This window comes from Micrasema longulum, unplaced genomic scaffold, assembly GCF_059751315.1.
Source record: "Micrasema longulum isolate JH-2025_06_02 unplaced genomic scaffold, ASM5975131v1 h1tg001135l, whole genome shotgun sequence".
NCBI lineage: Eukaryota > Metazoa > Arthropoda > Insecta > Trichoptera > Brachycentridae > Micrasema > Micrasema longulum.
Genome location: NW_028278323.1, coordinates 285,572 through 302,177, shown reverse-complemented (window position 1 = coordinate 302,177; position 16,606 = coordinate 285,572). Strand labels below are relative to the sequence as shown.

Here is a 16,606-nt window from a genome sequence, read left to right as displayed (position 1 = left end):
GAGGTAGGATTTTAAAAACGATAAAAAGGGATCTCTAATGCCTACAGCACGGAGTTTAGCACATAAAATGTTGTGATCAACTTTGTCAAAGGCCTTGGAGAAGTCTGTATACAGTACATCAGCTTGAAGATTATTCTCGAACGCTGTAAAAATAGTATCAGTAAAAGAAAGCAAATTGGTCGTCGTTGATTTGGCTGTCCTAAATCCATGCTGCTCCTCAATCAGCACATTTTTAAATATAGGTGTTATTTTTTTTGTAATAATTGATTCGAATAGTTTAGGTACAGGAGATATCATTGAAATGGGTCTATAGTTAGTTACGTTAGATTTATCACCAGATTTGAATATCGGTCTTATTATAGAAATTTTCCAAATATCAGGAAATACACTCGTTGTTAAAGACATATTAAACAGTAAAGACAGAGGCTTGGCAAGACTAGATTTACAATTTGATAGTAGTATTTCAGGAATACCATCTGGACCAATACATTTACCATTACCAAGTTTACTTAGAGCGATTCTGACATCCTCAGCTGACACTTCACAATTATTCAGGTCTACAGTATTAGTATAGCTAAATAAGGAATTAACATTGGAAGAATTATTAACATATACTGAAGAAAAATGCGTTGCAAAAAGATTAGCTATGTCGGTACCATTAGATGCGTGTTTATCTTTAAGAAACATACTTATTGGCAGATCGTTATTGAAACGCTTATTAGAAACAAAACTCCAAAACTTTTTGGGATTTATGGACAACATTGTTTCAGTTTCATTGATGTATGATCTATAACAATTGGATGATTCAGACTTCGCAAGTTCTCTTAGTTGAGAAAATTGTTGATAAAATTTGAGATTCCCAGTTTGTTTATAAAGTTTGTGGATCCTTTTCTTTTTCAAAATCAGAGTCTTTAAATCAGAGCTAAACCATTTTGGAAACTTAGGTTGAACAAAATTTCCTTTTGGGATAAATTGTTCCATCCCAATTGCGACTTTATCATTAAATAAGATGACTGCATCATTTATATGAGAATTGCTTAGAATACTGTTCCAATCAATTTCTGAAAGATATTGACTGAGGCCAGCATAATCACCATCTTTAAATTTAAGATATAATGAGTCATTAGGTTTGAGTAAGTTATTAAAAAATGAATGGCAAATATCTCCAGAAAGTGGAGGGTGATGTTTATCGACTGGTAATAATGGATCAATGGATTCAATGACAGTAGAATTAGAATTATTGCTAAAGATTAGATCAAGGCAATAGTTTGAGCAGTTAAGTATAGAATTCAATTGGAACATGTTTAAATATGAGAAAATGTTAACAATTAGAGAAGCATTTACAGATATGGGGTTTGCCACATTAACGCCTTCATTGTCGTTGATCCAAGTTACTTTTAAATGATTTTGACTCTGGCGCACCAAAAAGTTTTGAGACGAAGAATTGGAAGCATTACCCGATGATGACCCATTTCAGACGCAAAACAAACTTGCAGAATCATTAGAAGTTGATTACACAACAGTTGCTAAATGTTTAAAAGCATTACAAATGGTTCAAAACCTAAGAAATTGGGTGCCGTATGAATTAAAGTTGAGGGACGTCGAACAGAAACAGTCAGACTTTATTCAAGTCCGCAATACACGCAATATTTTTTTTTAATAATTATTTTTTTCACTTTAAATGAGTTTTATCAAAGTTTTAATAATATATTTACAAGTGTAAAAAATGCAAAAAGAAACCACGTTTTTAAAGTATGTTTATTATTAAGCTTAGATAGTACAGGAATAGTTGTAACATTTATCACATGATATTACAGAAACATTAAAGTATTTTCCTTTTGAGTAGTTGGTTCAGTTTCAATCCTAGGGCAAGGGGATGATGTCATTCAGTTTAAAACCAACGACAATCCTGTTGGAAATTTTCTTGAACAAATTGGCTGCTGTCCTTTCGATGTACGGCTTAGCTGCTCTAAGGAATTCAGCTTTATTTTGGTTCACTATCTGATTCGCAATGTCCCCTAAAAAAATAAATTACAATTATTTGTTGTAATTAATAATAATACGGAGAACGACGAAAATTTGTGTGAATATTTTCATCAATTTTAGAACTCAATGCTAGGAAAATATGACTGGGTGCCTTCTGCGTAACTGCGTTCAATTGGCGTTAAAATTTTGGGTTGTATGTAAATACTGTATTTGTTGTAATAGCTGTTGTTTTCTTAATAAAAATAAATGAGTGATTGATAATTACCAAATTGAACGTCTCCATTGAAGAGGTTAGTGATACTGACGGAGAAATCTTGAATGTCAATAATGGCCACGTTGACGGACGTGAACCTTAAGTATTCTTCTCCATTCTTCTCTTCTATCTTGGCTTTGAGAAGCAGTTCAGCAAGACACCTGGCTGGATTGAAAATTATAGCGTTAGAAAATTCATCGGAACAAAATTTTATAAAGATGGAAATGGTCTAAGAATTCTGTGATTCGGACAGTAAGGGCAGACAAATTGAGACCAAAATAAAAAAAAGAAGAGATGAAATCAAAACTGATGGGAAACTAATAAGTTCAGGTGATAAAACGAGACAAGTCCTCCGTTGCTCTCTTTGCAAAGAAATATGAGCCACCGGGAGTGGATTGGATCAAATTTAAGATGTAAACCATAGTGGCACTATGAGTGCACTAACTACATTGGTTTTGAATTATTTAATCGTAATACGTGTACAAAAAAATTAACATTTTATTAATAGCGTGAAGAAATGAATGATTTTGTATGAAGAAATGATTGTGCGTACTCTTATCTAGTACAAATGGATAGATATTTTTATTTTATTTTACTTTTAGTATTGTTCACCTAATAACAAAATATTATTTTGTTTCCGAAAATGCTGTATTTTCATATGATTATTTGTAGGTTTTTTCGTTCCAAAATTTATTAAAATAAAACGTTTGTTAAGTGCGCACTCTTAGCCTGTTTTTCCCTCATTGTGATTATTGTACACGCCGGCATTATGCGTTCAAATATAACTTAAGTAAATATACTTGTACAACTGTATATAAGAACCTCTGCAGTCTGATTAATCTTCACATTCGTTTGATAATTGTCGAAAATAAACGAAATTAGTAGACTCAAATTAGTATTGTGATTTCAATATGAAGCTCTACGAAATAAACGCCTGCTAAATAAATAAATATAAAAAAAACAGAATTGAATTTTTCATTGGCCTGGACACAGAAATTGCCACATTACTTACTAGCATTCGCCCTGATGTCTCCTTTCCCGTGAAGAGGCACCACCAGGAGTCTTCCATCAAGATCATATTTTCCGTCAAACTGCAGACGCGGCAGGAAAATTGTCGCTCTGACCTCTAACCGGTCAAGGTCAACACTGAAAACCAAAAATAATCATAAATTATCAAACACAGATAGAATAGAGCAACAAGGTAGCTAGTATTCGCGACCTTAAGTTTTCATTGATGATCTTCAGACAGCCTTTACACTGTTGTACGCGGTGACAAAACGGTTTGACGAAAACGCAACAATAATTCAAATTGAAATCTTTTTGGTGCAACTGGCCTAAATCACAAAATAATTGTTTTTTTTTCATATTTTTAATTGTCATTTATGTAAATACCAATATTTTGAATTCGTCTTGTGCGTGAAGCAAAAAAAAACATAAAATTAAACATATTGAAATTTGTATTAACAGATACATTTTTTAAGTATAAAAAATACATATGAGGCGAAAAGTACTAATAAAAAAACGAAACGAACTAAAGCGCAATCCAAATGTTATTATGTATTTAAATGTTATATAATACAACATTTATAAATACATCAATTTATTTAACACGTTGATATGATTGATAAATAATATAAAATAAAGTTGTTAATCACTAACCCAAAAAATGTACAATACATGTACATGAAGCATGTAATAAAAAAAAATTAAATGAAATATTCAAATACTATTATAAAAAATAACCAGGTGGTTGATAGATAAATATGTTTAACTTCCACTTAAATTAAGTGTGGTCTTTGATAATTTTTATTTCGTGATGTAAGCTGTCAAATAAGTTAGTCAATGAGAAAGTTTAGTAGTGCTTGAAATTTTTTCATATATTTATTTATCGACTAAAACTAAGATAAATTTTTTACTTTTTATTTTATAGACATATCGAATTATCAGAGCTTTGATTTTTAAAAGTGTTGTATTTTTTAAATAACTCCGTGTGTGACGTCAGAGTTCAGTCAGTTCTCCCGATTGTTTCGTTGACGGTAAGCAAACCGGATATCCTTCACATCTTTTTTTATATTTTATATTTTACTTTTTGTGCTGTTACATGTTCACTCAATTGCCATACTTACTAGTTCTTTGCTTATTATTGCGTTTCTTAAAATTATTTTTTATTATTAACTTTTTAAAATCATTCTTATGTTGTTGAAATTCCATTTGTCGATGCGTTTTGAAGCTACAAGACTTTTTGTGATGTTAGCTATCATATTATGTAAATGTTATCAACTATCAAATATCTAAATTTAGTAAATGGGGTCTAGAATTTCAACCGTCCATGCGCTCAGTAGCTGCAAGACTTGTTGTTATCTAAATTCTAATTTTATAAATTTGCTTTTTATTTCGTTTTCAAAATATCACTTAAACTCTAAACTTCATTGTACAATAAAAAATTTAAAAATAAAAATGTAAAAAGGGGCTAGATTTCTTATTGTCCATGCGCTCTGTAGCTGCAAGACGTTTTGTTATCTAGCTCATATATATCATAATTGGAGATGAGGAACTAGAATCCCAACCGTCCATGCGCTCTGTAGCTGCAAGACGTATTAGGATATTTATTTATTGTACAGCGCCCTTGAGGTGATTTTCACAAAAAAGGCGCTATATAAATTTTCCAAACATTATTATTATCTCTCATATCATTGGTTGGTTCACATTAACTAGTGACGTCGTTCAAAAGAGTGCGTTTTTATTTTAAAAAAATTCAAAATTTTTTTCATACATTTTCAAGAAACTTTGCCGAAAAATTTAATGCCATAATTTTTGCAAAACATTTTATGTAGCCAATTTCCCGTAGGGCTGAAGTTCCTCCTTTCTTTAAATATGTAACTATTGATTTGATGTAAATTTATTTACAAAATACTTACTCGATTTTCTTCAGCTTGAAATTTCCAGCTCCGTAAACTTTGACATCTCTTCCTACTGCCTTGAATTGGACAACATTTCCTTGATCGACCAACAGCTAGAAGAAAAAAATCTGTTAATCAGTATCCAATATAATTTTTTGAGTAGTCAGGTAGTCAGGACTTCCATTCAAGATTTGAGATTCAAAATTGTCAATATCGAGGCTCTCACGATTCTACTATTCTAAAATAATCTCTGTAGGGAAGATAACACGTTGCTACTACGTAATTTAATTTACAAATTAATCAAAAATATAACGATGAGAATAATATATTATTTACATTTTTTTTTCAAGGAATAACCCGCTCTATTTAGAGGCTTGTCAGCAGGCGTATGGAAGAAAAAAATGAAAAATATACTACCACACCCAGACCTAATTTTTCTCATGCAACTGGCGGGAATCGCTACGCCAGTTTCACAGTTGGCCGTCTAACCAATTGCGCCACTGCGCCTGTCAATAATTTAATTTATAAAACAACTTTATTTTATTTAGTATTATATATTTTTTAAACAATAATATAATAATGTAAATAGAACTTTACAATCGCAATGTTAGCCCAGGTATCACTCAGAATCTAAAGCGAAAAACACACTCGCCAGGTCAAAATTACCATGTTTTAATGAGACTGAGGCTGGATCAGTGACACTGCTCGAATGTATTTAAAAGCTGCACATATTTTCTCTGGAGCATAATGGCTGCTGGTTGCTAGCCGACTTCACTCGCTACTAGTTGTTGATTTAAGATTTTTCACTTACGTTGTTTTAGGTAGGCAATTGCGATCAGTGGCGAATGGTGATTTTATTTAGAGGTACGCTATAATTTTTTTTTCATATATTTGTACCTACATACGAGTAGAAGGTACATAATAAAATGTATACCAAAAATTGATATTTTTTTGTGGTTCTGTGTGATACAACAACTCTCATCCATGAAATCAACTCAAACGACGTAACTTCGTGATATGTTATATTATATATATATATATATATTATCCATTACTTTAATACATAAGTCATTAAAAAAATAAATTAAAAAAAACAATATGAATTCAGTCGATATTGGGTATTCAATTGAAATGTCAACTGGCCGAATTGTTCCAAAAATTTATAGTGCTAAAACGGCCGCGTCGAGCGCCATATGTCTTGCAATATGACGCACGAACGTAATTGTGGTCTTATGTCAAAAGTACTATCTCAAAGAAAAATAGCCATTAAGAAATAATATTTGAAATACTGTTTTCCAAATTAAGAATCTTCAAATAATTTGTGTAATCTGCAAGTTTGATCGAGGAGAAAAAACCCGCACTGAGGTAGGACATTTAAAATATAGTATACTTATTTGTATAAAAAAATGAGCTGGAATAATCGGCTAGTTTTTTGGCTCACCGCCGGCGCTGGGCGCACTTTATCAATATTCATATTAAAATTAGGATGAAAATACAAACGGTGGAAATTATTTAAAAGAAAAAGTAATTATTATATTTTTTTCTGAAATTAAAGATACAGTAAAACATTTTTATGGTTAGTCAAATATAATATATTTTGCTGATCTTGCTATAATGTGTCATTAATTTTGGAGATGTTTTTTAAATTGACTTAAATTTATTGTCTTATATTTTACTTAAAGATTCTTCTCATCATTTCTATGAATCCCTTAAAATATGTATGTGTATATTTATGTATTTCTTTTTTTTTTTAAATGTTATCACTATTTTATTTTTACATCTAAGCATGTTTTTCATTCTTTATTTCAATTCTTAATTTTTAATTACTCTTACAAATTTTCTTCATTTTTAATATTATTTCCATTTGTTAGAAGCAATTATGCGCAGTTTACCATTATTTATTTATTTTTATTTTCTTTTATTTAGGAAACATACAGTACAGTTACAAAGTTTAATATTTTACACAGTTAGACTTAACTCTAATGGACCAGTGAAGTTTCCATATTATAAACCAATTATATGTAAGGTTAATTATGAAAGTATAAAAAAGAGAAGGAAAAAGAAAAACATAAATGAAAGTTGTTTAAAAATTAATATTTAAGTGAAAAAAATATATTTAAAGTTTGTAGTTAGTTGTGACTATTTACAAATGGAAATAATACTAAAAATGAAGAAAATTTGTAAGAGTAATTAAAAATTAAGAATTAAAATAAAGAATGAAAAACATGCTAAGCTGTAAAAATAAAATAAAATAGTGATAACATTTAAAAAAAAAAGGAAAAACATAAATATAGACATACATATTTGAAGGGATTCAAAGAAATGATGAGAAGAATCTTTAAGTGAAATATAAGACAATAAATTTAAGTCAATTTAAAAAACATCTTCAAAATTTATGACACATTATAGTAAGAGCAGCAATATATTGATTTTATTAATATATATAATATAAGTAATTAAAAGTAGTTTAAAAGTATAAAAACATGCCAATGCAGCAGAGAAAAAAGAAAAAATAAAGAAGGAATAACAAGTAATCTTTAAAATTTGAAAAAGCAATATAAAGAGAAGATTTTAAACCAAGAGAAGTCGATAAAATTTCATTAAAGCGATTTTAGTAGTTATACAAATTTCAAAAGAGAAATTTGATTTATAATAATAATAATAATGCATGTAATTTAAGTTCTTCTTTACACGGTTCGCTCCTGATTGCGATCTATATTTGGTCATATAGGGATAGTTGATCGGTATGTTTTGTAATCATTTGAACAAAACATTTCATTAAAGTATGCTATGAACGGATTTATTTACTACATACAGTATTCTTTCATACGAATTATCGTTAGCATAGAAAAGTCTCTTGGTCTCCGTGTATTGTCGTAGTCTCTAGACTCAAATTTGTGTCGAGACTAAAAGCCCTACAGATACGTCATTGTTGTGTTTAAGTCCATTGTATAAGCTTTTTCAATGTAGAAATATTGTTGTGTATGGAGTGATATTCGTTTACGTCAGCGTTTTTGGTTGCTGTTACGTCATTGTCTTGTATGTTTCCCGATGCAATTGTGTGTGCATTTTTAACCGTCTCAAATTGGCGTGTTTTTTATACAGTGCAGTCTTAGGGGTCACATAGGAATAGTTTACAATGGAATCAATTCACGTTAAAAGGTCAAAGTCACACTTTTGGTGATATCAACATTTTTATCTAAGATTATTAAAAAAAATACGTACTTTTTAATCCTGATTCAATATCTTACAACAAGGCTCTAATCTAACCCAAAACTTATAGAAAATTACAATATTTAAGTTTGTCCAAATGTTCGTAGACAAAAGACTGAATTTCACCCCTTCGGGAGTCATTAAGATTAACAAATTACAACAGGGATGGAGAATACCTTAAATAATAGAATTTGGAAGTCTAGGCATTAACATGGCTTATGTCTTGTCATTGGCTGGTTAGAGTGGCCACTTTACACACTGTGTAACATTCACAATTTTGCCTATGTTTGACCATACAAATTTCTTCAATTCTTCCATTTGTTGATTTTAGTGAAGTTAAAGAGCTGAAACCTTTATTGTTGTGAAGAGATTCATCTGACTGAATTATTTCACATACTAGGCAACGCCTGAAAACAATTTTTCAAGTTTTAAACTTCTTCTCGGACTAGTTAGTTCAAAATCAACAAATGGAAGAATTGAAGAAATTTGGATGTTCAAACATAGGCAAAATGCTGAATGTTACACGGTGTGTAAAGTGGCCACTTAAACCAGCCAATGACAGGTCATAAGCCCTGTAAATGCCTAGACTTCCATATTCCCTTATTTAAGGTATTCTCTATCCCTGTTGTAATTTGTTGAATGTAAAAAATTGTTACAGTAATTTAAGTTCTATGTTAAAAGAAGACTAGTCCATTGACAAGTTCCCTTTTTATATGGAATTAGAATAGAACGTTTTATTTAGTGGCAATACTTTACGAGAGTCCTGGCAAAACGATAGATTTTCGTGACACGCTGCGGTATATTTAAGTCATTTCAAGATGGACAAATAGGAAAATCCGACGAGAAAGTTAAAACGGAATTCTGCTAACCAATAGTCCAAAAAAATTTGCTTGATTAAAATGACAGCTGCCAAACTAATGTAAATAGCGATGGAAAAAACTGATTACTGATCATGTACCGGTCAAATCAACTTTATCAGTTTTTTCATGCAAACATGAAGCTCTGTTTCCAAAAATTGATATAAAAAAGGCCAACTATAGATAGTATGTTTAATCTCCAAAAAATTAGACATTTATACCTTTTTCATGAACAACATCAAATGAATCATTTTTTTATTCTATCATTGATCTAGTTGTCCATCTCTAACCTTTTTTGCAAAATGATGTAACCTTATAAGAACTTCGTTAATAATTAGGTTTATTTTAAAACATTTAAGTTTGTAAGTGAAAATTCTTGATGGAAGTTCATTGTAATTTATTATATAAATAAAACACGAGTGATTCTTTAATCCACAAATTTGGAATATCCAGTGACCGGTTTCATCGCTTTCGCGACATCTTCGAGACTGGTATCTTTGTTAAAAAGTTAAATGTATTTATACAGAACAGAGGTAAGGATAGATAATTCAAAGTTATATGTAAGTAAATTAAACAAAGTTATTTTTATCTTAAGGATCATTATCAACAAATTTTCTTTGGGTTAAATATCAACCACTATATCAATTCATTAGTTAACCCAAATCTATATGCTTTCTCTTCAAAATCTCGCCTCCTTTCCTCTTTCGTTTATTTCTTTATTACTTAATTATTACGTTTATTTCTATTTTTATATATCTTAAGCTTTTTAATATTTTTTTCCTATTGAATATGTTCTGTAACTTGAATTATAAAAATAAAACTTTTATTTTATTGGTTGGTTGGTAGAAATTTCCATTTGGCAATAACCCCACCAATGTACAAATAACATTATGTACAAAAAGTTAAATAAATAAATAAAAATAAAAAATTAAAAATATAACAAGTTCCTTGAAAAAAATTTTAAGGCAGTTTTTATCGATTTTTTCAAATTCTATCAACTTGTGCGACTTTAACATGGATCGATTCAATTAGTTTTATTATTTTATTTTGTTTTCGTTGAATACTTGTTATTTCGGTCAATTAAATGATGTAAACATATTACTAGTAATTTAAAACTCATATTTACTTCAGGGATCACCAAAGGCTCGATTCCAGGGACTTTCAATTCTGGGATTCCTTTGGCAAGTCGCGGTCTAAGGAATTCTATTGAATCTCGAACACACTCGCTAATCGTATCTTGGTCCCGCTTGCAAACGTGAATATAATCGGCTGAAACAATACCATAGGAAGAATTAATATATTTATTAATAAAAATCGACATCAACATAGTACTAACACAGCATGTAAATTAGGTAAAACATTATGAAATAAAATGCTTGGAAAATTTTCGCTTATTTATTTAACCAATTAGCGCTTTCACCTTCCAATGAGTATTTTCTTGCAAAAGATTTAACATGAGTTTTCGTCAAAGAAAAATTGTTTGAAACCGAAAAAAGCGTGACGTCAATAGTATTAATTAATATAATAATACTAATGTGTTTATAATTTTCTCATGTATTTATAATTTTCTCAAACTGAACGGTTTCGGTTGGTAGGAAGAAATTACCTTAAGGCAATTTGCCCGCCCTTATATGTATAAATCTTGTATATGTATATAAAGTGTCAAATAAATAAATATTAATACAGATAGTTGTACAAAAATTAAATATTCCTTCATAAAGTATTCCATATACACGGTGTTTCGGGGCCAGACTATGAAACTCGGAGGAACATTCTTCATGGTAAACTTTTAATAAATTCCTTTAATTTTATTTTTTTAAATTTTTTTTTTTAGGATTTTTTTTTATTGTAATTTAAAAATAGAGGAAATCCTTTATATTTCAGACTTGCATCCCTTCCACAAACCCCAACCCCACCCAATCGCTTCCATTATCCGCTTTGTTGATTGAAAGTGTTTTTGATCTCATTTTTTTAAATTAAAAAATGCGATTTTGCAAAAAAAAAAGTCTTCTGAAGTTTCACGGTATCGCCCAGAAAACCCGTATAAGAAAAATATATTATTAATTCAGACTCTATCTAAATGCTATACAAATATTTGTTTTTAGCGAAAACCATCGCCATCCCACAAAACTATGCGATGGACCCAGCATCCCTAATCTGTTTTGGCCACTCATTAAATATCGTGAGTCTACTTTGGTATAAATGAGCTAGTTGCCTTGACTTTTATTTTTGGGAGTCTGAAACATTTTCCTCCCCTCGTAGGAAAGCAATGAATTTCGTTGAATGTTGCTGAACATTTATTTGGGTAAAATTTTTATTTTTAAGTTGAATGTTAATACGAGTCCATTTAATTTATTCTTTGCTTGGCTGATAGCATGTTCAGCACCGTCACTATTAAAATTTTTAATATCTGGCAGTATGTCGTTCTTTTCTTTAGCGGAGTTAGAAAAAAAACATTTTAGAAAGCATGAACGACCAGTCGACCAATCACTAAGACTCCAGCGCCACTTCTACAAAAGATTTTTACGTAGCGTTTAGTTCTGTCAAAAAAACTGTCCAAATTCAAAACAGTTTAAGGTATTTTTAATGTAAAAAAGGTTTCCAAATAGGTTCATAAATAAACAAACAAAATATTTTAGTGAGAGCCGCATTCTTCCATGCATCTTATATTGGGACCTTTTCTACAAAGATGACCAGTCTTTTTCATATTAGACAAATTACATTAGATTCAGTCTTAACTGCTAAATTCTGTTTTACTTAGTTTTTTAGCAAAATAGGCTTTACTAAAAGATTTATGAGAACTGTTGAGTTTAATGGATAAATTCAATAGTTTTACTAATTTTTAAAAGCTGTTTCGATGACGTGCCATTTTCTAATATCAATAAAAAAAATTGCGCAAGTTTTCTCATGACATGATTTAATAGAAAACTATCAGGCAGAGTAAGCGTTACATTAACTACGTTTATAAAAAAACTTCGATCTTTTTCCAATTCGTGCTCATTATTGTAAAAAAATGCAATCAACTGCATAGTGCATACTACTAAAATTTATCATGTATGGAGCATGGATTATAGTTAGAATGTTACCGCTTTTGATATTCGACTTCGTATGTTACTGGCGAATCTTCGTTAGCCGTAGATAAAAAATAAAGCTTTATTCGACTACGCGAAATTGAAAATCGAGCGATTAATCATTGTATTTAGCACTAAATACGATTGTTCGAACAACAATCGTTGTGGCGGCCTCCGTGGTGTAGTGGTCAAGACGCTTGACTCACAGACGGAAGGTTCCGGGTTCGATTCCCGGTAAGAACACAAAAATTAAATGTGATTTTTCTCAAGCCTGGGTGTTCTGTGATGTAATTCACCGCTGTAATTGGGCCTCCTGGCCTGTTGTGGTGCAAAAATAAAATAAATAAATAAACATAGGTAATAATGTATTTATTATTTAACTGATCCTAATCATGTCATCGTTCACTCTGTACTCCGATAAAACATGTTATTTTTTATTGAGGTTTTTTACCTTTTTTTGTGAATAATAATATGGGGAAATATTGAAATAACACGATTTGAATAAATCACTAAAGTATGTATTAAGCACTGCTTGTATTTTAAATATCACACGGATATAACCGAAAATAAGGAAATCGTATCCTTAAGAAGATTACTTTTAATCACAAAGGCATTGAAAACTAGTTTCGAGAAGGAAAATAATTAATCAACCTTTTGAATTGACGATAAAAAACCAAATCTTGGGATAAAACGTGCTTTATTTCAACTTACATATATTTATTTTAATGTTTTGTTTTTGAGACAAAGTCTAAACAATAATAAACAATACTACGTACTAACATGTTTCCTTATATGAATAACACGAAACCTGAAGAGAGCATTATAATTATGATAATGGTTTAAGTTTGATTATATTTTATTTAATGTTATCTCTAAAATTTATTTTTTTGTACCTAATAATGATTCTATGATTAAAAAATTATTACAGATGTTATTCTAGGTTTTTAGGCCATTTATTTTTATCAATACCTACCAGGAAAAGCTTGAAAATACTTTTGAATACTTAAATTATGTCACACATAAAGAAAAGTTTGAGAAAATTCAATGGACATTTCTTAGACATCTTAACTGGAGATGCAGGTATACCGATCTCAATTATATGTCTTCCTGCAAAAAACACCACTTGCTTACTTTAGAAGATCGCCGTCTACTGTTGGACATGGGGGTGCTTCATGACATACTCAGTGGACGCCTTGATAGTCCGGCTCTTTTGTCGGAGTTATCATTAAATGTCCCCGGCTACCGCACCCGTCACACGTCGAGCTCTCTATTTCATGTGCCAGCAGTTCGTACGAACTATGCCCAGAACTCTCCACTTATACGTTTTGCTAGTGAATATAATTTGAACTTTCCCCTTATTGATCCATTTGATTGTAAAAAAATAACATTTAAAATGCGCGTCTTAAAACAAACTTTTTTGTCTCATACTTAGTTTCAATAATAAAGTTTTATTTTATTTTATTAAATTTTATCTCTAATTCTTAATATTTTATATATATTTATATTTTCGATACCTGACACCCTCTTTCCAATTTAACACCCACACACCCACCCTCTCACTCACTTACACAAACACACTAGTATGTATTGTACGTGTATTTAATGTATTTCTGTGGATATCTGTCATTGGTTTTATTCTCTGTATATGTTATTTGTTATATTTTTATTACATGTATTACTGTTGATATCTCCAATAAATAAAATAAAAAAAAAATTAAAAAATCGGTGGCCTCTGTGGTGTAGTAGTTAAGGCACTTGACTCACGTATGGAAGGTTCCGGGTTCAATTCCCGGTGAGAACACAAAAATTAAATGTGTTTTTTCTCAAGCCTGCGTGTTCTGTCTAACAATACCATATTGTAACTAAGATTGTACAATTGAGTAATAAGCTATTTCCAAATTATTGATTTTTTAAATATTCCTTTACCTAATAAATATGTACATACTCGTACATTTTCTAATACGTTTAACTAAGATCACTAATATGATCTTTCTATTTAAGATTTGAGTTTTTAGTTCTAAAATTTCCTTATATAAGTTAAATTATAGCGTCCATCGAAGAATTGTTTCATATAAGTATATGTACAAGATATATGTATAAACCAAAAAGCGCTAAAAATTAAACAAATTCTTATTAAATGTACGCCTTTTATTTCATTGTGTATTTTATTTTATATTATTGTTATCAAAAACATTTTTCACTTTGTGGTATGACATTTTACACTTATTTGTTTATAAATTTGTATAAACCACTTTTTTTTTAAAAAATTACACTTCGACCGGTTTCGAGGTTACTACCTCATCGCCAGGAATTTAACTTACTCATAATTACACGCGTTGCTATTTATATAATAAAATATTGTATGAAAGAGACAGAAAATTGAAAGAAGAGAGAGAAAGAAGATAAAATAAATCATAACGGGAACAGTTTTAAAAGAGGACTCGAAGTTAAATTTAATTGATTATTTATTATTTGAAGTTTTTGATTAATGGCTTTACTAATTTCTAATCGTTCTAAATTATCTAAACGAAAACCATTTTTATTGACATGCAAAATTTCTACACACGTTTCTTGATTAAATTCATTGTTTTCGGATATAAGATGATTTGCGAATTCTGAAAAATTATTATCACTCAAACATCTTATATGTTCTTTGATTCTCACTTTAAATTTACGTGAAGCTTTTCCAATATAGAAATTTGGGTAATTTAAACAATTTAATTTATAAATTCCCGAATGATTCAATTTATCATCCTTATATTTACAATTTGTTAATATTTTACCTATGTTATTATTAGTATAAAAAGCTGGCCTAATATTGTTAGGTTAAATTTGTGCTATATTATTAGAAAATGAATTAATGTACAAAATTCTACGCCAGTTCTCATTTTTATTGGAAATATTTTGGGAACTGTATAAGTATTTTTTCCTATAGTTTAATTTAAGTTATTTATTCAAAATATTATCAATTAAATTTAGTTCATAGCCATTATTGAAAGCAATACTCTTTGTAGTATTTAATTCTAAGTCAAAATTATTTTTATTTAGTGGTATTGAAGTAAGCCGATGTATCATAGAATGGAAAGTATGTACGTGTAATTATAAGTTAGTTAAATTCCTGACGATGAGGTAGTAACCTCGAAACCGGTCGAAGTGTAACTTAAACAAATAATTGGTTTATACAAATTTATAAACAAATAAGTGTATTATATTTTACACTTATTTTAACGAAATCGTAAAGTTTTACAATAGAAACACCTAGTTTCTGGCATTTTGAAGTGACATTTCGTCCCTTTTTGTCTGTTTCTTCTGAAACTAGAACAGAAGCCGAAATTCGGCTTCGGTTTTGGCCGAAAATCCTGTTGGTCGGTCACTTATATGTTAATTATTAATTTTATAAATTTTGTAAACCACGTGTAAACACGGGACCAGGACACAACGCATGGTTATATAATCACGTGTTTACACGGCTCCGGCATACAAAGCACAAAAAAGGAGTGAGGCCCTGTATATGTGCGAATATTGCAATGCGCAATGTAGTTCTCCATAAAGGCCAATGTTGGCAAAACTATCATACAAAAATGACTTATTTAATTATTTCAAATAAATCTGAGAAGTTTCAATTGTTTTAACTCAGTATTTTTATAATTATGACACTTTTAAGAAACCCTCCACGAAGCATGAAATTTCACAAAAATGGGCCGGGCACAGGGTAAATTCTATGTGTATTCGACCAGTGCTCAAAGTGTTAAGTAGATTTTTTTGCCAAAGCGCTGAAGTGCAAAATCGTCTAATTCAAATAACAATTAGTTTCAGTGAATCCACTTGTGAAAAGGCAAGTTTTTCATCTATTGATTCAATAAGATACATCATTGTTTATTATACGTAAAAACATGACACATGATTGCTAGCAAAATTGAATACGTCCGCGAACAATGAACACATCGTAATGTCATATAACTCATTAGATGTTGGAAGGTTAGATTTTATAATATTATACCATGTTTGCATAAAGGCTTCTTTATAAAATACATACGTACATGTTCAGCATACTAATTATTAGATCCATATCATCCTATGTTATTATACTGTTTAGTTCTTTTCCGTATGCAAATTTAATACTTAGAATCGTGTTAAAGGAAAAAAAAACAGTATTATATCTACATGATTATCGTTTTAGTGAATTTGTCAATCAACAGGTGCGCAATTTTTTCGTAGGTATTTAAAATGCATTTTCATTCTAACAAACTTGATTCCGAATAAGGGAGAAAAAGCGTTTTGTCCATTGCAATTTTACACCCCTTTCCTTCGTTAATTCTTATTTCT

At 30.0% G+C, this 16,606-nt stretch overlaps 1 protein-coding gene across 1 annotated transcript in view; it reads right to left on the bottom strand.

Moving 5' to 3' along the window:
• Window positions 1-1,740: 1,740 nt before the first annotated feature.
• Window positions 1,741-16,606, bottom strand: part of LOC148276862 (circadian clock-controlled protein daywake-like) — a 29,109-nt gene continuing 14,243 nt past the window's right edge. Inside the window, exons 2-6 of the mRNA XM_088233636.1 lie at window positions 10,336-10,478; window positions 5,158-5,252; window positions 3,252-3,385; window positions 2,252-2,404; window positions 1,741-2,018 (exon numbers count right to left, since the gene is read on the bottom strand). Of these exons, the coding sequence (XP_088089762.1) occupies window positions 1,864-2,018; window positions 2,252-2,404; window positions 3,252-3,385; window positions 5,158-5,252; window positions 10,336-10,478 (680 nt within the window). The 3' untranslated portion in view covers window positions 1,741-1,863. The remainder of the gene's footprint in view (window positions 2,019-2,251; window positions 2,405-3,251; window positions 3,386-5,157; window positions 5,253-10,335; window positions 10,479-16,606) is intronic.